The 24,278-nt window shown below is 43.0% G+C and overlaps 2 protein-coding genes across 4 annotated transcripts in view; one reads left to right on the forward strand and one right to left on the reverse strand.

The window, feature by feature from the left end:
* Positions 1–463: 463 nt before the first annotated feature.
* RTRAF (RNA transcription, translation and transport factor) lies at positions 464–21,636 on the forward strand. Of its 2 annotated transcripts, none has more exons than XM_039535005.1 (8): positions 464–635; positions 5,757–5,881; positions 7,764–7,863; positions 8,921–9,007; positions 10,265–10,353; positions 14,567–14,635; positions 19,876–19,924; positions 21,304–21,636. In XM_039535005.1, the coding sequence occupies exons 1-8, from the start codon at positions 575–577 to the stop codon at positions 21,456–21,458; spliced, it is 735 nt and encodes a 244-aa protein (XP_039390939.1). In that variant the 5' UTR covers positions 464–574; the 3' UTR covers positions 21,459–21,636. The 2 variants fall into 2 exon arrangements, with proteins under 2 accessions (XP_039390939.1, XP_039390940.1); XM_039535006.1 differs by lacking the exon at positions 464–635 and adding an exon at positions 2,288–2,330.
* Positions 21,637–21,827: 191 nt separating this feature from the next.
* NID2 (nidogen 2) overlaps positions 21,828–24,278 on the reverse strand; it is a 51,942-nt gene continuing 49,491 nt past the window's right edge. For both annotated transcript variants that reach the window (XM_039535004.1, XM_039535003.1), the window contains 3 exons: positions 23,694–23,817; positions 22,677–22,789; positions 21,828–22,580 (listed from right to left, as the gene is read on the reverse strand). In XM_039535004.1, coding sequence (XP_039390938.1) covers positions 22,570–22,580; positions 22,677–22,789; positions 23,694–23,817 — 248 coding nt within the window. In that variant the 3' untranslated portion in view covers positions 21,828–22,569. The remainder of the gene's footprint in view (positions 22,581–22,676; positions 22,790–23,693; positions 23,818–24,278) is intronic.

Here is a 24,278-nt window from a genome sequence, read left to right on the forward strand (position 1 = left end):
CCTCCTCCCCTCCCCATCTGTGCCTCTCACAACCCCCTTCTCCCTCCCCTCTATCTGTGCCCCTCCTCCAACTCCCTCCTCCCCATCTGTGCCTCTCACACCACCCCTACTCCCACCCCTCTATCTGTGCCCCCTCCAACTCCCTCCTCCCCATCTGTGCCTCTCACACCCCCTTCTCCCTCCCCCTCTATCTGTGCCCCTCCCCCAACTCTCTCCCCTCCCCATCTGTGCCTCTCACACCCCCCTTCTTCCTCCCCATGACCCAATTGCCCTTCTCCCTCCCTAAGCCCCGCCCACATCCCTCCGCCCCTTCTCTCCGCTGCCTGCCCGTGTCCGCCTGTGGCGCTGTCAATAAAGTTGGTTGAACGCGAGGCCTCTCTCCCGGCTGCCTGGCTGGCTTCGTCCCTCGACTCGCTCTGCGGGCAGCCGATTGGTCGCGGCAGCTGCCGCTCTCGGGCTCGGGCCAATGGGCGGCCTAGACCGCCCCTTTCCCCCCGCCCTTCCCCCGCTGCCCGGCGCTGCGAGCGAGCGGCTGCTGCGCGGAGGCTGAGGCGCTGCGGCCCGCGGAAGGACCATGTTCCGCCGAAAGCTGACCGCGCTGGATTACCACAACCCGGCCGGCTTCAACTGCCGAGGTGCGGGGCCGGGCGCGGCGACTAGGCCGCGGGCTCCTCTCCCTGGACGGGCTCCACCTCCCCCAAGCTGCTCTAGGCCCCGTCTCAGCGTCCCCGCGCTCCCCAGAGAGCCGCCCCGCCCCCCCCAGGCCCGCTCGGGTAGCCCCCCCCGGGGCGCCTCGCCCCCCCAGGCCCGCTCGGGTAGCCCCGGGGCGCCCCGCCCCAGGCCCGCTCGGGTAGCCCCCGGGGCGCCCCGCCCCCAGGCCCGCTCAGGTAGCCCCCTCCCGGGGCGCCCCGTCACCCCAGGCCCGCTCGGGTAACCCCCCCTCCCGGGGCGCCCCGTCCCCCCAGGCCCGCTCGGGTAACCCCCCCTCCCGGGGCGCCCCGCTCGGGTAGCCCCCCCCGGGGCGCCCCGCCCCTCTGCTTTAGTAGCCTCCGTCGCCATCCCTAGTTCTGCCTTAGGGCGCCCCTCCTCTGCAGCGCTCTAGGGCTGCTCCCAAATGCTCTACGGACCCTTCATCCCTCCCCGCCGCCGCCTCTGGCCCCATGGGCCTAGCTGGTAGGCAGCTGCTCCGGCCTTGATCGCTGGCTTCACGCACACGGGGTTGTGTGGCCTGGCGTCCTGCCCTCCCCCTAGGAGCAGAAAAGTGTGCGCGTGTTTGGCGTGGGTGGATTCCCTAGCATGGGCTTGTCTGGGCTGGGGAAAGGCGGCCTTAGGAAAGGTTAATTAACAATGCTTTGTCCTGCCTGGCAATGTACGATAGGGCTGTTTCTGGAGCAGATATCTGTGTGTTTATTTTTAATTCATTCATGAAGGTTGTGAAGTTACACTGTCAATGGTTAGCAAATGCCAGAATTCAAGTTGCCTGTGCAACCTTACTTCAGCTGGGTGTTGCATTGTTCTATACTGTGTAATTACTTGATTATATTCAATTTCTCTCCCCTTCCCCTCCCCCCAGACTGCTATCTCAGTGCACAGGATCTGCTCAGTTAATGAACAGCTATGCAGTATTTTCTTATCTTTGTTGTTAAAGATGTGGCCCTAGACCTACCTTTCTGCACACTATTCAAACCCTTCCCAGATCACAGAATTATTTCCTCATGAACTTTTCCATGGTGCTCATCACAACAGTACTTGAGTGCTTCCCAAACAGTAATGAATTTATTTTCTCAAGACTTCTGTGGGCTAAGTTGATATTATTATATACCCATTTTGCAGTTATGGACCTGAGGCAGAGATGTCCAGTTTGAGATGCCTAGTAACTGATTTTTCAGAGTGCTTCCCACTATATATTGCTTTACATGTTCAAACACAGCTTGGATTGGCTTTGGTTGCAGCTGTGAGTGCTCAGCACTTCTGTAGTTCAGATCCCAGGGTCTCAAGTCGGGCACCTAAAAAAATGAACACGCAATTTAGGTGCCACCTGTGAAAAGTCTGGTTTTAAGTAACCTACCTAGCATGATCTAAGAGCTCTGTGCCAGAGGTAGGGATAAAATCCAGTTCTCCAGGGCAACATTCGGCTGATTTTTTTTTACCGTGAGACCATCCTTTCTCTTCCTGCAATCCCTGCCTTGTTCAGGACACGCCTTCCAACTTCTACAACCAATGAGGCACAGTTGTCCTACAGACTGGTCTCATTCACTCCTACCCCTGATTCATCCCCCAGAGCAGGTCCAGTCTCCACTGAATGAGGTGGTGTTCCAATGGAAAAAATGGTATGTGATAATGTAATTATAGACTGTATCATAATGCATGTGCACATGCAACCCTAATTCTGGCATTTCCTAACTTTTCATTGCTTGATTTTTGCAACCTTAATGTTCTTTTACTGTAGTCTTTTGGGTGTGGGTGTGTAGATAGATGTGTAGTTTGGCCTGTGTGTTCAGTTTTAAGCTTCAGGTGGTTTGTTGTCTTTTTTTTTTTTTCCCTGGTGCCTCCTTCAGCGAGTGGAAAAGAGATGTTCTTGCATTTGCCAGCGTTGTTGATCTAAAGTGCTTTGTGGTGCACCTTGATCACTGTTGAGGCTACTTTATCAAATCTATCTTGTCAGGCAGTTCCCTTTCATTTATGTTGGGAGCACTCCCGTCCCCCCTGCTTCTGCTTTCAACAGGTTTAGGGTACATTATTCCGTCAAAACATTTTTGGGGCATTGAGAACATCGATGAAAGAATGGCTCACTGCAAGGATTGAAAATTACCCTGGTCTCAGGTCCAGGAGTAGAATTTACTACAGGATATTAAGGACTGAACCTATGCAAAATAGCACTGCTGCTTTGAGGGGCCAATGCGAGATACCATAGCTTAAAAACATCAATCAACTGTGTATAGAAAATAATGTTGTATATCACTGAAGAGCAGGTTGTTTTTGTTTTCCGGACCTGGTGGCCAATGAGATATTGCATTCATGTCACTTTGATAACCATCTTCCACCCCTCCCTCTGTCCCCTGGCCTCAATTCCAGTCTAATGTAGTGATTGTTCTGTAGGACCTGTTAGATTTGAAATAAGCATTTTACATTGAATGAGAGCCAGGAAACCCAGGACTACATTCCCAAAGGGGCTTAGGTGCTTAATTTCCATGTTAGGTGCCAGAATCCCCAGTGGGGTTCACAAACCCCCTGCTCAGCTGCTCTGAATCCTGTAGGTGCCTGAACTCACTCAATGCCTAAGTTTTTGCAATAAACGTTTCCTAGGCACCTGTGTTTCTGCCTCTGAGCATGCATAGTGCTTCCTCGCTCGAGACATCCAGATATCTAAGCTCTAGTGTGATGTACAAACCGAGGGGAAGATAGGCAGAAGAAAATCTAACTTATTTGTGGGGCCTGATCTGGTAGGCACGTTCAAAGGCTGTTTACTGGAACAGGCCCTGCACACAAGCTCGTGTAAAATGGTTGGAGGGGAAGGAGCATCTGCCTCATGACTTTTAGTCCAGTTATTAGGGTACTTACCTGGGATATGCGAAATTCCAGATTTGAGCCCCCACCTCCATCTGGGAGAGAAGGGATTTGAACGGGGATCTACCACCTCTTTGAGTTTCCGAGCCATGGGCTGTTGAATATTCTGATGCGGGTCTCCCCCAGTCTCTCCTGTTGAAGCTGTTTGACCGTGGATAGATAAATAGTAATTGGAGCAGTAGGGCTAGATTCTGGGGCTTCCACATTCTGGATGAGTGCTCTAACCACCAGGCTATAGAATCATTCCCATTTTTGCTGTCCCAGTCTTCTTCCCACCCTGTCATCTTGCAAAAAACAGAATAGGCGCTGAACCCCTAGAGAGGGTTTGCAGCTGACAGTCCCAAGCAGGAGGTGGAACTGGGCATGGGGGAGCATGAGGCTTAGAGACACCACCCTCTCCCCTGTATCTCCCATTGACTAGCTTAGGCTGGGAGCTGCCTTGCCTGCTGGCTTTTGTGAATTCTATTCTGAGGCACCTATCTCCCTCCATTCGTTGTATAGGGAACCTGAGCACCTAACTCAGGCTTTGTGCATCCCAGTGGTTCTTTAGGCACCTAAAAGTTAGATGTGGCAAAACCGGCCACACCCAACTTCCTTTATGAATCTAGGCCCCACACTTCTGATATTATAAAGCAGTGATCTCTAACTCCCAGTGGTCTGGAAAATATTTATTGCTGAAATATAGTGGAATTATATAGGGGAACAGGATGATAATGAGAAGAATTTCATTTAATATACATCACTCAACTAATCTGCTAAAATATTTTTCTGTGTTTTTGATAACTTTAATACTCTGTAAATTTTAATAGTTCTTAAAGGATACTTAATATATATATCTAGATAGTCTAGATAATACTTAGTCCTGCCAGGAGTGCAGGGGATTGGATGAGATGACCTCTAGAGCAGTGGCTGTCAAACTTTTGTACTGGTGACCCCTTTCACAGAGCAAGTCTGTGAGTGCGACCCCCCCCCTTATAAATTAAAAACACTTGTTTATGTATTTAACACCATTATAAATCCTGGAGGCAAAGCAGGGTTTGGGGTGGAGGCTGATAGCTCACGACCCCCTCATGTATTAACCTCATGACCCCCTGAGGGGTCCCGACCCCCAGTTTGAGACCCCCTGCTCTAGAGGTCCCTTCCAGTCCTATGATGCTATGATCTCTCTCTGCTGTGGTTCACTTTCCTATCAGAGTTTGAGAAACTGTTTATGACCGGTGGTCCTACTGCTATAAGCAGTTACTGTTTTCATAACCTTCTGCTTTGGAGAAAGTATCAGACTGTTGCCCTTTTTAAAAGCCTTGTATTTTCTCTACTTGGATAGTTGTGTATCTTGAATGTGGAAGCAAGAGCTACTTATAAAATCACTAGCATGGGTCTCTAAAAGCCTCCCAGATCCCCAACTGACAGGATATTTTGAAAAGTGAGATAACACCCATATGCTAAGCACTGAAATTTTGCATTCTGACTAAGAGTGCTTTGGCAGATCGATAGAGATACTGCTGGGGCCATTATATGTTTCTGATTTAATGTAATTTAGCACAGTATCTTAATTATCTCACCCTAAGAAACTGCATGGATAGTTTTTAATATTTTAAGTCTGTTCATGTCGATCCTAGATCACTGATCAGGAAAAAAAATTCTTTCTATGCTGCCTCATGAGGGGGTAGAGGGGTTTGTGCATGTATAATATCTATGAATGTTGTCTTTACAAGATAATATTGCTGCACATTGCAAAATGTGGCTTTCTTGTTTGGTTAGCAGGTCACTAAACCTGTCTTGTAACCTGTGACTTGATAGACCATTGAATTGCCGTTTTTTCGTATCATTGCTCTGTTCTCCTTTCTCTGCATACTTCACTTAGTAGTAATTCTAACTAAATTTTCTAACAAATATCTGTTCTTGTTGACTGACTAGAAGTTTTCAAGCCTATTTTTTAATATGATTAAAACATTCAAGTAAATTCTCTCATGGTGAAAGATTATAAATTAAGGTGTATTTTTGGAATCACTGGACAATAGAATTTGAAAAGAGAGAGAATTGGTTGGGGACACAGGTATTCAAATTATCTTCATGTGGTGGATCAGAATTTAAGGGCCTGCTTCTGCCCTCATTGAATTCTGTTTCTAAGAAAACATGACTTTATTCTGATTTATTATGTAGCTTATTGTTTTTATTTCTGGCTATAGATGAAACAGAATTTAGAAACTTTATTGTGTGGCTCGAAGACCAGAAAATCAGACACTACAAGATTGAAGACCGAGGAAGTCTAAGAAACATACACAATGACGAATGGCCTAAAGCCTTTGAAAAGGTAACTTTGTACCTGAAACAGTAGAACACATTATAACCTGTGTTTTTGGTGATATACATTGAGTAAAAAGAGATGATTTATGTTACAACAAATATATTTGAGACACAAGATGAGTGAGGGAATATTTTTATTGGATTAACTTTTTTTGTTGTGAGACAAGTTTTTGTGTTTACACAAAGCTGAAGAAGGGACCAACAGAAGTTGGTTCAATCAAAGATATTCCCTCATCCATATTGTCTAATATCCTGGGACCAAGGTGGCTACAATAACACCGCATACAACATATATATGAAAGGGAGAAAATGATGAATTCTTTATTCGCTAGAGTTCTGAATATTTTACAGAAGCCAGAATGCAGGGGTAATTGAACACTGTAATTTGTGCGTAAGTTTCACTTAAATCTAAACACAATCAGTTTTTGCAATAATTGGTATCCTTACCTTAACCAGTAAGGAAAGAGGTATTTCTGCCTTTGATGCAGAAGGAAATGGACTAAAAATCTTCTTTTTTTTTTTTTCCCCTGCTTGAAACTACACACCAAGGTGGAAACTGACTAGGATCAGATAATCTTAGTTTTAGCAGCCTATAAAGGTCTACTGTAGTCAACTCTGTCTGCTACTTCTGATGTATGATTGTCCGCTGCCTGCAGAAAGCACGGCAGATAGCCATCAGTTTGTGGCAGACCTGCTGTGCATGAACACTCTGTCCGCTCTGTCTGTGTGACATCTGCATTCCTTTCTGTCTAAGGGCTCCATCCTGCAAGGTGCTGAACACTCTCTGGATCTGATGCTGCAAAGCAGTTAGTCTTTCAGCACATTTATTTCAGTGGACTGCTTGCATGCTTCAGCCTCTTGAGGGATGAGGCTAAAGTGCTGAGGACTTCGTAGGACCGAGCCCTAAAGCACTGGAAGTGTAGTTGTTTTGTTTTTCTGGCCTGTCCTCTGTTTTCCCTGCTTGTGGTGTTGGAGGAAATGTGAGGGCGACATGGTGATGGCATAAGTATAAATTTAATTAGAATGTTTGGAGTGTTTTAAATCTCTTGTGTCTAATATTACAAGGAAAACATCAATTATTCACTAGTTCGGAAGCAGATATGATTGCAGTAAAAGCTGTGTTATCTGGCCCTGTACCAACCGGAAAGCTCTATAAACCGGCATTTCTAATCTTCATAGAAAGTCTGGTTTATAGTCTGGTTGGCGTGGGGCCGGCAGGCTCCCTACCTGGCTTCATATGGATCCCCGGAAGCTGCTCCTAGGCAGAGGAACAGGCCACGAGGGGTTTGGAGTGCAGGAGAGGGTGCAGGGCTGGGGGTTGGGGTGCGGCAGATGGCTCTGTGCGCTGCCTCCGGCTGCAGGTGCCATCCCCACAGCTCCCATTGCATGTGGTGAGTGCCCCCGCCGTATCCAGAACCCTGAAACCCCTCCCGCACTCCAAGCTGCTGCCCCAAGCCCTCTCCTGCCCCCAAACCCCCTCTCAGAGCCTGCACCCCCTTCTGCGACCCAGCCTCCAGCCCTGTGCCCCCTCCCACACCCAAACTCCCTCCCTCTTAGTTAACCAGCATTTTTCACTTATCGGCACCCCCCCATTCCCTCAACATGCTGGATAAAAATGCTTTTACTATACTAAGATGAGAGACATGGATGAATTGTGGCATGAGAAGCACTGAAATGCTTCAGAGGAACCACAGTGGGAATATAACGTATTTCAGGATGACATCATTCATTAATACTAGCCTTCTGACAACTGAGCTTGATAGAAGAGGGGATTGTAGAACTATTCTGATAGATAAGCATTATTGACAATGTTGACTAATTCGTGGATATGTTTCCTCCCAACCAATCATAATGATGGATGCATTTTCCCATTTTTTTCTCCTCTGCAGTATCTGAAAGATGTTAACTGTCCCTTCAAGATACAAGAACGACAAGAAACAATTGATTGGCTTCTTGGGTTAGCTGTTAGGCTTGAGTATGGAGATAATGGTATGGTTGGTTTTTAAATACCTTTACTTAAATGTGGTAGGGAAACTGTTTTTTGAATGATTTTGTTAATATACAGGATCGTTCAACCTGAGGCAATGAGAGCACATAGAAAGTATGTTTATTAAAAACGTGCCATTTACTTTCATCATTTTTATGAATTCTTATTTTTATTTTGTAACATTTGAATAGTTTTCTCCTTTCCAGAGCAACTTCTCTGCACTGATTTTTAACAGTAAACTCATAATGTGTTTCCTAGTTTGACGACAGAGGAAGAATTGAAATCATACACAAGGTTGACTTCACTATGGGATCAATGTGAGGCACAGAGGTGCAGAAAAGACATTTTGTCTCCAGCATATATTTGACCTTCAGCAGAAATAACAAGTCAAATAGTCTTAGCAAGATATACTTGCTTTCATATGGGGAAAAAAATTAAGTGGTAATATTCCTGTCCTGTTATCTAATAGGAATGGTGTCAGTTGTATAGTAAAGTGTCATACTGTGTCCATCTGATGTCCAAGGATCAGGGTCAACTGAAATGTGTGACTAATGGTCCCATCTAGAGTGGTTACTGACTGTCCCCTCCATTAATATTGAAGGGGCTCTAGCTTAGAAATCTAGTTGACGGCCTTTTTTTATAGTAGTCCTTCGTGCTACAAGAATCAGTTGAATTGTTCCTCCTTGCTTAGCTAGGACGAAGACTGCCAGTTAAGAGTCTGTCAAGTTTTTATCCCCTCCCTATGATGTAGCACAACTCTGCAGTTCTGCTTTGACTTTGAGCTAGTGCATAGGCAGTCGTAACAATTCCTACCTGAGCAAGGTTTATTAGAATCTTACTCTTCTGGAGTTTCAGTAGTGGGAAACAACTGAAACACCTACAAACTGATTTGGCTGCCAGTCTTCCACCATGTGCTGAAAATGCAGTTGGCCCAATTGCAGCTAACAACGTGCATTAGTAATGCTTTTTTCTATGCTTTGAGCTCCATTAATTTTAACTAATTATTAGCTCTCACCTGAATTTTACATTCATGAAGCAAAACTGTTTTTGTTTTGGCAGCTGATAAGTATAAGGACGCCACACCTGACAGTGCTAAAAATACTGATAATGCAGCAAAAAATGCAGAGCCACTGATAAACTTGGATGGTAAGTATGCAGTAACTTCTTGATCGCTAGAAAAATACTTTTGTTGATGCATCTTACTTCAGTCTGTTCCACTTAAATGTACAGCCTCTATCTATATTTTAAGGGAGAACCTGAAAGTCATATTTTAGTATTTTGGATACCAGATAGATTCAGAAAATCATCTTCAGAGTTTTTGAAATGTGTGGGTTCTGATATTCTAATGCTGTACTGAAAGTACCTATCTCAAGGCATGTTATGTCTTTTGATGTTTGTTTTGAAAGCTTTATTTCCCAAGACTCTCTGCATTTATAGTGAAGGAGACAAGTGCTAGTGGTTTGCTCCGTAGTAGCTGCTCCATGTTAATTCCAGTCTTTTTGAATTGGGTTGATGAAGAGCTTGTTTTGGTGAGAGAATCTTTTTCCTGTATAGCAAAGTACCTAGAGTTTTATTTGGGCATGAGGAGGCAGGAATGCAAGCTAGAAGAAGGGGAAGGGGGCGGGGGGAGAATATTCTAAAGAATAGTTAGTCTAGTCTAGTTAGATGTAGTCTAGTCAGCAGGACCTGATGAAATGCATCCTAGGTACTTAAGGGACTAGCTGAAGCAATCTCAGAATGATGGGTGATCTCTTTGAGAACTCAAGGAGAATGGGTTAGGTCCCAGAGGACTGGAGAAGGGAAACAATAGTACCTATCTGTAAAAAGATGGCCTGGGTAATTATAGTGTAATTTTGATCCCTGGAAAGGTACCGGAGCAAATAAAGTAACCACCAAACACATTCTCTACCCATCAACTCCTAGAAAAGTCAGGATCCGGCTCAGACTTCAGTCAGCAAGTATAATCCTGCTCTGCAGCCAAAAAGTGGTGTGGAGATCTTCAAGAGATCATACATTAATGGATTTACATTGTTTAAAGACTGAGACTGGCCTTCTGCTTATTAAGACATTTCCATGCATTTAACATGCATACTGGGTTGAAAATAATGCTAATTACACTTCATTGACATTTTTTTATATAATCAGTTTTCAGAATACAGCTGCACTTTAATTGCTCAGCCGTTCTCAGGGTTTGCTTGCTTTATAAAATGAAATGTAGATGAAACAAACACATTGTCAGATTGTGAATCCCTTATTCACCCTATGTAGTCTCATGGGATTACTCATGAAAGTAACTGTTGAACCCCTTATTCAAATTTGTGATCAGTCGAATGCATGCAGAGCAAGAAATCTAACCTGCATTTTGGAAGCAAATATAATGACAATATGTATTTATTTTTGTAGTGAATAATCCTGACTTTAAGGCTGGAGTGATGGCTTTGGCTAACCTTCTTCAAATCCAACGACATGATGACTATTTGGTAATGCTTAAGGTGAGGTTCACAACTTCAGTTTTTCATATTTTGGGAATCTGGTCTGAGCAACTAGTATCTACCAGGAAAAAACCCCACCCATTACATGGTGTGTGAAGTCAGTAACTTTTGATTTTTGGGTGCAGATAAGTCTGCTGATACATTTTGTACTTAATTTCTGGTTGGTGTAAAAGAAAAATGATCTTCGGAATTGAAGATATGGGCATTTATATTTCAGATTTTCAACAAATGGTGGTAGAATTCCCGAAGGTGTTAACTGAGAATTCATGTTCAGTACTTGGAATGCTTCTGAGCCTCTAAAGCTGCTGCTTGGCACTTATTTCATGCCTTTTATTCCAGCATCTCTGAATGCTTTAAAAATGTTAATGAATGTAAACCTCACAGCACACCTGTGAGGTAAGTAATGGTGTTCCAATTCTAGAGGCAGGGGCGGCTCCAGACCCCAGCATGCCAAGCGTGTGCTTGGGGCGGCATGCCGTGGGGGGGCGCTCTGCCGGTTGCCGGGAGGGCGGCAGGCGGCTCCGGTGGAGCCGCGGGACCAGCGGACCCTCCGCAGGCATGCCTGCGGGAGGTCCACCAGAGCCGCGGGACTGGCGACCGGCAGAGCGTCTCCCGCGGCATGCCGCTCTGCTTGGGGCGGCGAAATGTCTAGAGCCGCCCCTGTCTAGAGGTGGGAGAAACTTAAGGACTTAACCCAGGCTAGGTGATGTGTCCAGAGTCTCTCAAAAAACCTGCAGCAGAACCAGAATTAGAACTTGTATCTCCTGACTTCCAGTCCTGTACTTCTTCCACTGTCCTTCTACTTTGCCTTAACTAAAGCAGATTTAAATTTTATCCTGTAAATTAGTCAGACTTTCTAGTGGCCAGATAAAGTAAATTGGCTGATTCATTTTCTAATTTATGCTCCTATCCCAAGTACTAATTGGAACGCACAGAAGATCTGTGGTTCAGTGATGGAACTCTGTAGTCTTCTATGAATCTTGGATCAAAACTGTATTCTTGCATCATTGTACTGGATTGGAGCAAACTAACCCCTCAGTCTTGATCATAACAAAATGTGGAAATAAGCTTTGTTTTGTTCAGCAACCAAAAATATGCGAGGTATTTCAGACAAATAAAAGAATAAGGTCCCCGCCCTGCAGGGCCTACAACAGGGATCGGCAGCCTTTGGCACGTGCCGCGCCAGGGTAAGGACCCTTGTGGGCAGGGCCAGTTTGTTTCCTGCTGCGTCCGCTGGTTTGGCCAATTGTGGCTCCCACTGGCCGCGGTTTGCTGTCCCAGGCCAATGGGAGTTGCGGGAAGCGGCGCGGGCCAAGGGATGTGCTGACATTGAATTTCTTGGGGAAGAATTATGTCACATTTAATTAAGTCATTATTTTTTTAATGACTGTCATCAGCATTGAAGCATGTTCTCTGGAATGGTGGCCAAAGCATGAATGAACATCCTAGTGTTTAGCATATCTGGCACGTAAATACCTTGCAGTGCCAGCTACAAAAGTGCCATGCAAATGCCTGTTCTCACTTCAGGTGACACTGTAAATAAGACGAGGGAAGTAAATGTAAACAAACTTGTTTGTCTTAGTGATTTGCTGGACAAGAAATAGGACTGAGTGGACTTGTAAGCTCTGAAGTTTTACATTGTTTTATTTTTGAGAGCAGTTATGTTAAAAAAAAAAAATTATATTTATAAGTTGCACTTTCACAATAAAGAGATTTCACTACAGTACTTGTATTAGGTGAATTGAAAAATATTATTTCTTTTGTTTATAGTTTTTACTGTGCAAATATTTGGAATTAATAATATAAAGTGAGCACTGTACACTTTGTAGTCTATGTTGTAATTGAAATCAAGATATTTGAAAATGTAGAAAATATCCAAAATATTTAACAAATTTCAGTTGGTATTCTATTGTTTAACAATGTGATTAAAACTGCAATTAACTCAAAAAAAAATCTTGATTTAAAATATTAATCACAATTCATTGCGAGTTAACTGATTAATTGACAGCCCTACTATATTTGTATTATGTTTTTCTATGTAAATGTATTGAAACTTCAAAATTTGAGAGAAAAGCAGTGAATAGGACCAGAAATGTGGAGAGGATGACACAACACAACAGGCAAAGAACATCCTGAGAGAGCTCTCTTGCTTTTAACTGGTTAAGACTAAAACTCCATGTTGGCAGTTCTGGCTATATAAACCGCCCTAATTTTGTTCTTTTGGCTTGATATAGCTAGAATGTGTCAGTGGAATTGCTGTTTTGTGCACAATTTTGTGATACATAATTTCTATATGTGAACAATGTGATAATCTAAATTAATACTTGGATATTATACAGTGGCTGTTTTAGAAAAGCCTAAGAGAGAACAAGAGTTCCAGCTAAAATTTACTAAACCTTAGTAGCTAGTAAAGCAAAATTTCCTTGATGTTCTCTTTGCCCAACTAACATTTTGAGAAGTTGGCCGGGGAGAACATCTTCCTCACAGGTACCAACAGAGCTAAAATAATTTTTCTTTCTGGTAAGTCTCATTATTTTGATAGTCATCGCAGATGTAATGATTTAATGACGAGACATCCTAAACAAATTCATATTCTTAGTCAAATTAATCTCTTAATGCCAGTTCCCCTGGTTTGAAAGAAAATTTTATATTGCCTTAGATCAGTGTTGTAATGTCACATGTCAACTTTAATCGAAATAGAAAATAGGAGAAATAGAAAGTGAAGTGATGCTTGAAGTAATTTGAGTGCTTTTGTCATCCTTGGATAACTCAGCAAGGAAATGGTGAGAGAAACAGCTAATGAGCAGGCTTTTTGCTTTGTTATGGTCTAATTCTGGCTCTCCCGTATCCCTCTAATTATTTTTAGAAGCCTTCATCCAGACATGTATCAGTATGAATAGTCCTGGAGTGGTGCAAGTTGCCAAGTGCAGGAGCTAGTAAATTAACCAGATGGGCAGAAGGATTGTAAAATATCCAAGATCAAGGCCGTTCTCCCCCCACCCCATTTTTAAATATTACAAGACCTTTTGACTTCATGTTTTATAAACAACTCTGTCATAGGTTTATTCCCCACTTTGAACTTTAGCGTTCACAAGATGGGGACCTGCATGGACTCCTCTAAACTAAAATTCTAGTTTAGATTTGGTTCTCGCTGCCACCAGTTAAGTTTAAAGTGGATAACACACTGCCTGTCCCCCAAGCTTCCCCTGGGGAACCCAGATTCAAACCCCTTGAATCTCACCAGTGATTTTGAGAAACAGCCAGTTCCCTTCCCCCCCCCCCCCCCTTCCCTCTCTCCAGCCTGCTCCGGAGAGATTACACACCAAGTCAAATCCTTGACTCAACACAAAGAGGGACTCACCTCCCCCTCCCCTTCCCTAGTCCTTGGGGAAAAATACCTTGATTCAAACTCCTTGAATCAAACAAAGAGGGATTCACTTTTTCCCTCTCCCCTTCCCCTGAAAATCCAAACAAGGGAAGAAATCAATCAAGTTTTAAAAAGAAAAAAAAAAAGTACCCTCTCTGTATTACCAGGATGCAAAAATACAGGGTCTAACTTATAAAAACTGGAGAGACTTCCCCCTCCCTCCTCCTCAGAATAATCAGTAACAGCAACAGAAATAAAGAATTTTCTTCAGCAAACACACAATTGCAAATGTAGAAATCAAAATATAAGACTAATTCGCCTTTCTAATACTCACTATACTGGATAGTAGGAAATACTCCAGAAGAACTTGGAGACATGTCTGGCCTCTCTTAGATCCAAAGAGAGCACACGGAGCAAACAAGGAACACAGACAAAGCCTTCCCTCCACAGAGATTTGAAATTATCTTGTCCCTGATTGGTCCTCTGGTCAGGTGTTCCTCAGGTACTGCTTGTTAACCCTTTACAGGTAAAAGAGACCTCAACCCTTAACTAACTGTTTATGACAACTCAATAGCCAAATTTACTTCAGATTCTGTGTGGGTGGATGAGGGCTCAGACCATGGCAAAGGGCTCGCAGCAGCAGAAAGCACCTTCATCGGAAAGTTTCCAGTAGTGCAAAATTTTGTGGGCCTTGCAGCTGGCACCAAAGCCTCAAAAGTAGGTTCTGCTGACTTGGGAGGGGATGAGGCAGCCTCTGGTTGAGGTTAAAGCTGACTTCCTTGGAATACGGGAGAGACATGCATCAACGTGGAATTCTTACTTTGATCTTCAAACTTTGCTTCCTAGGCAATTCGCATTTTGGTTCAAGAGCGCTTGACTCAGGACGCCATAGGAAAGGCAAATCAATCGAAGGAGGTAAGTAAGTGAATGTAACGCAAGTCCACCTGATGTAATGAGTCTTTACAGTATTCAGTCAAGTACATTTAAATATAGAAATGGATGTTATTTCTGGCTAGAATTTGTATGCGGTAGTGCTCAAGTAGGAGAGGTAGAAGATTTATCCACTTCATACAGCAAACCTGAATCTGAAAGACCAAAGGAAAAGTCACACACAATAATCAAATGCATGTGATTTTTTTCATATTACAAATATAGCTATATTTGTAAATGATAGTTATTTAAACAAGTTTGCGGCTTAATGGGGTGTAATCACAATCCTCTAACATTACAGTAATGTACACAACCACAGGTTTCAGTATCATCATTTCAGTGGAATAGGAAGAGGTGTCCTGGACCGACTCTTGTTTCCAAGTAATAGTGATGGCTAAATAAACAAGTGGAAGTATTTTATTTTCTTCCCTGTAGTGAGAAGCTAGAAACAGCATATTCTACATGTGACTTTTGTGGGAGTTGGGGAGGGAATCTAGACATTTTTCCCCTACCCATTCAAAAGAGAAGTGACTGAGATGTATAATTCCATAATTAAAGAATTGCATGAATAATATATCTGTGAAAATATGGCTACAGCGCAATTTTGAATAATGATAGGTTTGTAAGACATTCAGAATGCGTTTGGACAAACGTTGCAAAAGGAATGTTCAGAGAGAACAATTCTGGTTTATCAGAGTCATTTCTTAAACATTCTCGCCATTCAGTCCATTACTTGCACTACAAGCTGCTGGTGTGGTGTACTGAGTTCAGATAGTAAAGGCAACTTGTACACCTTTAGGGCAAAGCATTGTCCAGAACTGTTCCTAAAGAGCAGCTATATATGCTCAAGAGTTGCAGGTCCCTTCATCCCTCATGACATCTACGTCACAGCAGCACGTACTGTATGATAGATAATCAGTAGATGCCACTTCCTGTATTTGTTGTTTGGTGAGTACAAATGAGTCTTGAGTTGTAATCCACACTAACTTAGTAAGCACTGGTGCAATAAACAAAGGCCTTAGATGCACTTGTGACGGGTTCCACCCGGAACTGGGGCTGCACTGAGCCCTCTGACCCACCAGCCTGGGCTCCCCCTCTCACTGTGCTGCTAGGACAAGCTGTAGCCTGCTCCCAGTCCTACACTCCCGCATTCATACAGACAGGGACACACTGAGCATGCAGGCTGACCAGCCACTGCATGAACCAACAATAGAGAGGCCTACAGCCAAGATACCCCCACCTTCCCAAGCTAGGACCCCAGCGCTGTACCGCTCTGCCCTGGTCAAAACGCCAACCAGTCGGAATTTATTATCCAGTTCACCTCTCCCTCAATGTGGAGAGGAATATGCAACCAAGTTGTGTTAACCAAGTTGAGATTTTTCCCCAGACACTTCACTTAAAGGCACACTGGTTTAGATCAAAACATAAAACAGGTTTATAAACTACAAAAAGATGGCTTTTAAGTGATAGCAAACAGATCAAAGCAGATTACCTAGTAAATACACAAAACCACAAACTAAACCTAAGATGCTAGAAAGACTGGATATGAATTAGCAATTTCTCACCTTGACTGATGATACAAGCAGGCTGACAGATTCTCAAGGCACAAGCTGTACTTGCTTTGCAGCTGGGCTCCCCACCCCCATTCCAAACCCTTTTCTTTCAGAGCTTCTTTCAGCTGTTGAGTTGTAGGGGAGTGAAGAACAACAGATGATGTCACTCCCTGCCTTGTATAGCATTTCCATACAGTAAGAACCCTTTGTTTCAAACTTGGTTCCCAGACCAGTTTGTGAAAAAATACAGGTACCCAAAATGGAATCTAGAGTCATGTGGTCTGGTCAGATGCCCTTGCGTCATAGCAGCCATTACTTACAGGCTGTCTGGAGTTCTCAGGACGGCTCACCAGGTGGGGGGATAAGCTTTTCCTGAGGCTTATTGTCTTTCCTAATGGCCTGTTACCCTGAATAGGCCCTTCACCACCAGCTGTCTAGGCTGGAGACATGTTGCCTAGTGGGTGTTACCCAGGTGTGACCACATGTGAAATACAGATACATAGTCAATATTCATAACTTCAAATACAAAAACAATACACGCATACAAACACGATAATCATATTTAGTAAATCATAACTTTTCCAAGGACACCTTACATGACCCATCTTGTATGAAATGCATCATTATTATGCCATAATCATATCCTAATATTACTATGACGAATATGGGGTGTAGTGTCACAATACATTAGTGGGTGAATTAGATTTTAAAACTATTACAAGAGAATGTGAACAGCTGAGATTACTATATCAATGTCAGTTTTAGGATGTTAAGCGTGTAAAATTGAAAGCTAACCCTGTGCTGCTGTTACTTACGTCCCTATAGTGTTGGAGTAGAAAAACAGAAGTTTGATATCTCCCAGCGCGCCCCCCCCCCCCCCCACCAGTAACTGCTATAAGAAAACATAATCCTCTCCTTTGTTTGGGAGAGGGTAGAATTCCATTTTCTTCTCTATTTTCAGCAATCAAGGTTACCTGTTAATATTTTATAGTTCCCAAAGGTGTGTTTGGCCCTTCACAGAAGGCATAGAACGAGCCAGTAACTAGCCCAGGGTGCTTATGGACTAAATTTTAGAGTGATGCAGCAAGTGACAGAGACAAACAGGAGGAAATCGTTTTGTGAGAGGATGAGTGTTTCAGTACTCAGATACTCAGTTAATGCATGTACACAACGTGGGAAATGATGTTGGCAGAATAAATGGATTATATAATGATCTTCCACAACACACCTTTTAGGAGCAAGAAAGACCAAAGGTTGCAATTCACATTGTACTGTGCCAAATTGATCAAAATGTCTCTTAAGAAGTCGAATCATTAGGAACTTAATGGGATAGAGAGCATAACAAACTTTTCAGAGTTAGCTCAGATTGGTAGTATCCGAAGTTGGGCAGTTTGATGGCTGTTGAATAACTGCTTTCAGTGAAACTATGGTCTGATCCTGTGGACAAGACTCTGCATAAAAATTGTCGTTCTGACATTCTTGGCAACCTCAACACAATGGCTAAGGATTAAATGGATGTAGAAGTGGAAGTCCTAGAGATGATTTCTCCAACTGAAGGATGAGGCATGCTGCCAGGACTGCATGGGGAGACTTGCACAACCCACTTGTTTTTACCAGCTCTGTGAATAAACTGAAAACTTCACTTCGCTAGGGCTGTCAAAAAGTACATCTTTTAAGATCAGTAGATTTCCTTATTTAAATATGGACTAGATTTTTGTTTTTTAACTGACACTTTATAGCTCTAGGTCAATATTTAATCAGAGTCTAGACTAGGATTCTGATTATACTGCTAGCTGAAGAGAAACTTTTATCACTGACTTTGGAATATGAATACTTCCCAATTCCTGTAATGTACCTCAGGTATATTTGAAATATGAAAACAAATTCCATCTATAAACATAAGAAACTTTCAGTACAAGATAATTCTATTCGTATGACAGTATTTAAAGGTTTGCGATCAGTATCTGTACTGTAAAGTCTTTACGGTAGACGCAAGGGAGAGGAAGTAGTTACATTAATTATTTTGGTGTCTTGCCACAAGACCACATTCTCATCCCTTCATAAACCTCTTTATGGCACAAAGGGGATATAAAACTGCCTTAAGACAGCATCTGATTCCTGGGGGTTTTCTGACATAGGGAGTGTGTCAGAGGTAGGAAGGGAAAGGCGATTCTCTGGTGTGTTCCAAACATTGTGCAATGCTTTTGGCTTTCCCTTCCAAACAAACTGTTCATGCTGGTAGTTCTTGAGCGTGTTAAGCGTGCCATAAGGAATCTATGCCATTTACATCTAGTTGGGTTTATACCTGGCCAATCAATCACTGAGCAGATTTTTATCATTAGACCAATTTATTGAAAAGGCCCAAGAGTTTCTGCAGAGGAAAGATGAAGTGCCTACAGCCTTTATAGGTTTAAAAGCTGCCTTTGACTTCGTTGGTTGATGCTCCCTTTGCCTGCTGGTGTGCCTGGCAAGCTCCTCAATCGTCTCGTAGAAATGCCGCGCCAAAGTGACAGCTGCGTCCGCATAGGTACTAGGATGTCCAGCTGGTTTGAGTACAACTACGGCATCCACCAAGGGTGCATGACTGCTCCAGATCTGTTCAACACCGTTATTGACCGACTAATGGAAGCCGTCATTAGCTGCATACTGAGAGTTGTACTGTCTGACTTCTGCATAGCAAGCTTGGAATATGTGGGTGACATGGCTATATTCGCATCCTCACAAACTAACCATATCAATGCCCTGAAAGTCTGCTTTCAACTGACTTGAAGCCCAAACTGATTAAAGTGGCTAATGGATCTCTACCTCATCCCATCGTAATCGAGGGACAAGAAGTTGAATTCGTCAGCCTGTTTGAGTATCTTGCCTCTGTGTCACCAAGAAGAGAGGTTACCTGGCTGAGACACAACATCAAATCAGCAAGCTACTGGGTGCTATGCATGCTCTTTGGAAACCTCTGGCCACATATCAACTCTAAGATTCAAATCTTTCAAGCAGAAGGGGCTTTTGTCCTTTTGTGTGGCTCTGAAACCTGAGCCACCACAGACACACATGCCCCAGCTGAATACTTTGGACGTGAAACTACTGCGATGTATTGAAGGTGTATGGTGATTTCATCACATTATGAACGAGTATGTCAGGCAATAGACCAGCCACCTGCCGATATCTTCCCAAATGACTCAGCATTGGCTCAGGTGGCTTGGCCATCTGATCTGTATGCCAGAGTCCATACCAGCCTGCCAGGCGTATGCATTTAATCCAGTAAAAGCTGGATGTAGAAGACCTCGTGCCTCACGCTGGAGGGCTGTTGTAGCTTCCAACCATGTCTGTCTCAGTATAGAGCAGGCCGCAACGATGGCAGACCAGGCGATCCAAAGTGTGCACTCTGTGCTCTATGAGCAGGGGAGATAACGAATGAATGTAGGGAATGGTGTTAAGGATGAAACTCTCCCTTTTATGTACAGCTAGATTACACATTGCACTACAGTGGGTCAAATGCTGTCCTTGTGGGGAACATGGTACTTAGGTGGGTTCAACCAGAATCATCACATTTTGTGTTTTAGTTGGGCAAAATTATTGTCCATTTTACTCCAAAGTTATTTAGTCAATGTCTGATTTCCCCTGCCCCCCAGGCATTTGTAATGGCATTTTATTTTATTTTTTTTCTTCAAGGGTTTGCCTGTTGCTTTAGAAAAGCACATTCTTGGTTTTGACACAGGAGGTAAGATTTTATTTTTTATATACTGTTTTAAACAGTGATGCTGCATTGGACTAATCTTTAGAAGTATATGATATGTACAGTAAAAAGGCATAATTTTTCCAGAAGCCAAAAGGGATGTTTTTCTTTCTTTACAGGAATTTATTTACAAAAGTTCTTTTCCATCTTCTGCTGGAGCATAAAAGTAGAAGACTATATTGATGGAGTAGAACAGGGGTGGACAAACTTTTTGGGCCGAGGGCCACATCTGGGTGGGGAAATCGCATGCAGGGCCTGGGCAGGGGGTTGGGGTGTGGGAGGGGGTGTGGTGTGCAGGAATGAGCTCAGGATTGGGGGGGGGGAGGAGGGGGTGCAGGGTGTATGGGGGGCTCAGGCAGGGGGTTGGGGTGCAGGAGGGGTGCAAGGTGCAGGCAGGGGGCTTAGGGCAGTGAGTTGGGGGGTGGGGTGCAGGAGGTGTTCAGGTCTGGCCCAGCGCTGCTTATTTAAAGCTGCTCCAGGGTGGCAGCGGTGCATACCGGGTCCAGGGCAGGATCCCTGCATGCCTGCCCTGTCCCTGTCCCCACGTTGCTCCAGGAAGTGCTGTGGCCCCTGGGGGAGGGAGGGCGGAGGGCTCAGCATGTGCTGCCCTTGCTGTGCCTCCAGGTACCTCCCCCGAAGCTCCCACTCACCACTGTTCCCGGCCAATGGGAGCCGTGGGGGGCGGTGCCTGGAGCAAGGGCAATGCATGGACAACCGCCCCCCCCCCCCCCAAACCTGGATGCTGCAGGGATGTGATGTTGGCCGCTTCTGAGAGCGGCACGGGGCCTACAGTGCCAAAGGGGACACTCCTGCTGCCAGATCCAAAGCCTTGAGGGGCCGGATCTGGCCTACAGGCCCTAGTTTGCCCACCCCTGGAGTAGAAAAATATCTCAGGATAATGTTTACATGTTGCTGCCATGTAAAGACTGACATTTTATTGTAGGAGGGATTTATCCTTTTAACAAGATACTGTCAAAACCTTGTTTCTCCTGGCAGAGGACTTCTGGTGATTTAATGGTTGCCAAAGGGACTAGTGTTGATCTGCTGCATTTTTGATTATTGGCTTGCAGGTAGCATGCTTTAGCCAGACGTAATAGTACAAGCTGATGTGCTCTCTGTTTGAGTGAATAATGGTCAACTGTCTGTCTAGTCTAATCTGACTGGCACAGATATCCCTTTTCCCATTAAACTCCTACTCAAACTAATTCATTTTCAGGTCTGCTGCAGTTCTTTGGTTCACTTAGTTTGTGCTCTGAGCTTTTCATACAACTGTGAATTGTTTTAGAAATTGTCTGTCTCCATGTTTTTAAAGGGAAGGTGCTTATTAACCATTAATCCGTTATCTCCTTTTGCCAATGAACTAGATGCTGTCCTTAATGAAGCTGCCCAAATTCTTCGATTGCTGCATATAGAGGAACTCCGAGAGCTGCAAACAAAAATTAATGAAGCCATCGTAGCAGTTCAGGCAATTATTGCTGATCCAAAGACAGACCACAGACTGGGGAAAGTTGGAAGATGAGCAAGTTAAGACTGTAGTCTCCTGTGTACTTAGTACAATTAGGAACTATGTACAACTCTGGCATGCATTTTGAAATGGATATTCCACTGTTTTGAAAGAAAGCAAAGAGGAAATGGAATTCTGGTCTAGTGAATTACCACCATTTTTCTTTAAATAAAGTTGGGGAAATAGATACAAATTGTTCTGTTTAGCTATAAGTTGCTAAGTGTAGTAGTCATTCTTATTCCTTATCTTTGTTTCTGTGTTTAAAAGGGTGTGTTTTGCAGAATTCTGTGTTGCTATATTCATGCATTATGAAATCCTGGTTTTGGCACAATTACTACTACTCCGAACTCTGCTATGCAACAAAAACATTTAAAAACTAGGTCATATGGAAAATTCAAAACAAACACTTTATTTATTACTGAAGTAACCTAGCAAAAGTGAGACATTTCAGTTTAACAGGTATTCACAAACATGTATTGGTCAATAATGGGTAGGTCTCTGGAGGCACTTAAGGACCATCAAGTTAGCATATTCTAATATAAATACTAAAAGACATGCATTGAGGCAGAGGGAAAGATATCTAGAACCGTATGTTGGAAAATCTTTAATGCATTTGCCATTTCCCATGACAGTTGGGCATAGTTTCCTAAATTCACATAAGATCAGGGCTGTAGATTAATTGACCCAGGTAAGACACTGCATTAAAATCTTTCCATACATATTTAACTTTTTGGCTAAAAAGAACCTATTGGTCAGATTGTCGATTTTGTGTTTTAATTCCTTCCCATAAAGTAAAACAATGGATTAAGAAAGTCACTCTAAGACTTTTTAAAAAATTGCTTACATAAGCAAAAATTAGAGTAATGGCATAGTATTCCCAAAGCCATTATATTCTTGCAATATATCAAAATGTCTTTTTAAAAAAATACAGTAGTAAAGATTGAGGTATAATTTAAATAATACTTGATAATCTTTTGTACTAATAGTCACTTCATTGTCTTCAGTAAATATCAATGGCCTCTCTTTTGCAGACTTTCTTCCCCTCAACTGTATGTATAATTTTCTGGGTCTGGAATTCTTCCTCCAGGTGTAAAGATTGAACTTTTTTTTTACTTGAAGTAGCTGATTATTTTCTTGCTGCAGAGAGAGAGGGAATAGATTAAAGTTCCTGTTAATACAGTGAAATTTACATATTGACAACAGCTGGTCTATACTGAACAAGATGGACTTTACCTCCTGGGCAGTATGGGTAAACTGCAGTTATTCCATAGAGATGTGATCTCTGCTCTGGAAGATACTCATCAGTAAGGAAGCCATTGTCTTTATTCACAGCTATAACACCATCCCTATTAACAAAAGTGAGAAATGCTTTAGTTTCCCCCAGAAATATATCCTCTTTCAGGAGTAGTTCTGTGTTAATAGAATTTAAGACACAAGGTAACTGCATCAAGCTGATTCGTTGTGCTAGTTTTATTATTTTAATCAGCACAGGGCAGAATCATTAAGGGAACTTTCCAAGGAGGTGGTATTGCCTCCCCAATTTGTGTGTCCTGGAACATTTGGAAAGGATGTACAGGTTTACATTGAAAATAATGTAATTGGATTGCATTAATGCCTGCAATGAGGTCAGGAATGTTCCTTGGTGCCAGCACTGTCACTATAAGGGGTTTTTGGAGTGGGTAGAAGAAACAGGAAGAGGGCCTTCGTTATGGGGCATATTTGGAAAAGGCAGTCAATTTTTATTTATTTTTTTAAACACCAAGAGTAATAGCACTAGAGTTTTATAAAAATATAGCTATAGCACCATTCATAATTATTGTGAAAGCTGGGGTAGGTTCTTATACTTTTTGTACACTGCTTTTAATGCAAAGTGCATATTACATTTGGGCCTCCATTGTCAGGACTACTAAACAGAGCTGGCGTGAGGAATAGGGGGTTGATTGTGTCAAATACACTGCAAAGATGGTTTCTGTGAAAGTGACTAACTTGTATATTAGATTCACTTAGCGGTTTTCAACTGAATTTTAGCTTGCTGTAGTACCAAGGAACCTTGGAAAACAAGAACTTGATATTCTTGTGAGTTAACATTATTCAGTGTAGGCTCAACAACTGCTATGGAACAGAAAACTCCCAAACCACCCCATAACTGTCAATAATACAATAGGCTGGATTGCTGCTTAAAGATGACAGGCTGGCATTTGCCCTTAAATAGTTAGGTGACTATCTAGGGCGTAATAGTTACTAGCCTACCTTCTCCAGTCAGTGTGATAAAAGTGATTGGCATAACTAACAATGCTGAAGGGGTAGTTGAGGTTATTCTGAATGACACGCCTTTCTGTTCCATCTGGTAATGTGCACTCCAGCTTCTTGGTACCTTTTACAAATAAAACATTTAATCAGGCAAGAAATAGTGTATTTTCCATGGAATTGTACTCAGGCTAGAAGGCCACTGCATACTGTGGCCTAATGATGATCATCAGAAGAGTCTTGATCAGTAAATATGTATCCTAGGTCCCTTCTAAAGAATGTGAAAATCCACATAATTGAGGATAACTAGAATTTTGGTTTTCTAGGGTGTTTTCTTTACCCGAGAGGAATTGATTCTATAGTGGGAGTATGGAGACTGAAATAGAATTCCCAGTTTGACGGCACATATGCATCCACCTCTATTCAATCCACTACAGGGGCATAAAGGAAAGTACTTTCCATATATACTTGTTCATAAGCCAAATTTTTTTGGTTAAAAAGTGAAGCTTTAAAGAGCGGGGGTCAGCTTATCAATGGTCTACACCAAAATTTGACGATTTTAAGCTCTATTCAATTGAATAATACTTT

The sequence above is a fragment of the Mauremys reevesii genome, linkage group 4 (genome assembly GCF_016161935.1).
Source record: "Mauremys reevesii isolate NIE-2019 linkage group 4, ASM1616193v1, whole genome shotgun sequence".
NCBI classification, from domain to species: Eukaryota; Metazoa; Chordata; order Testudines; family Geoemydidae; genus Mauremys; species Mauremys reevesii.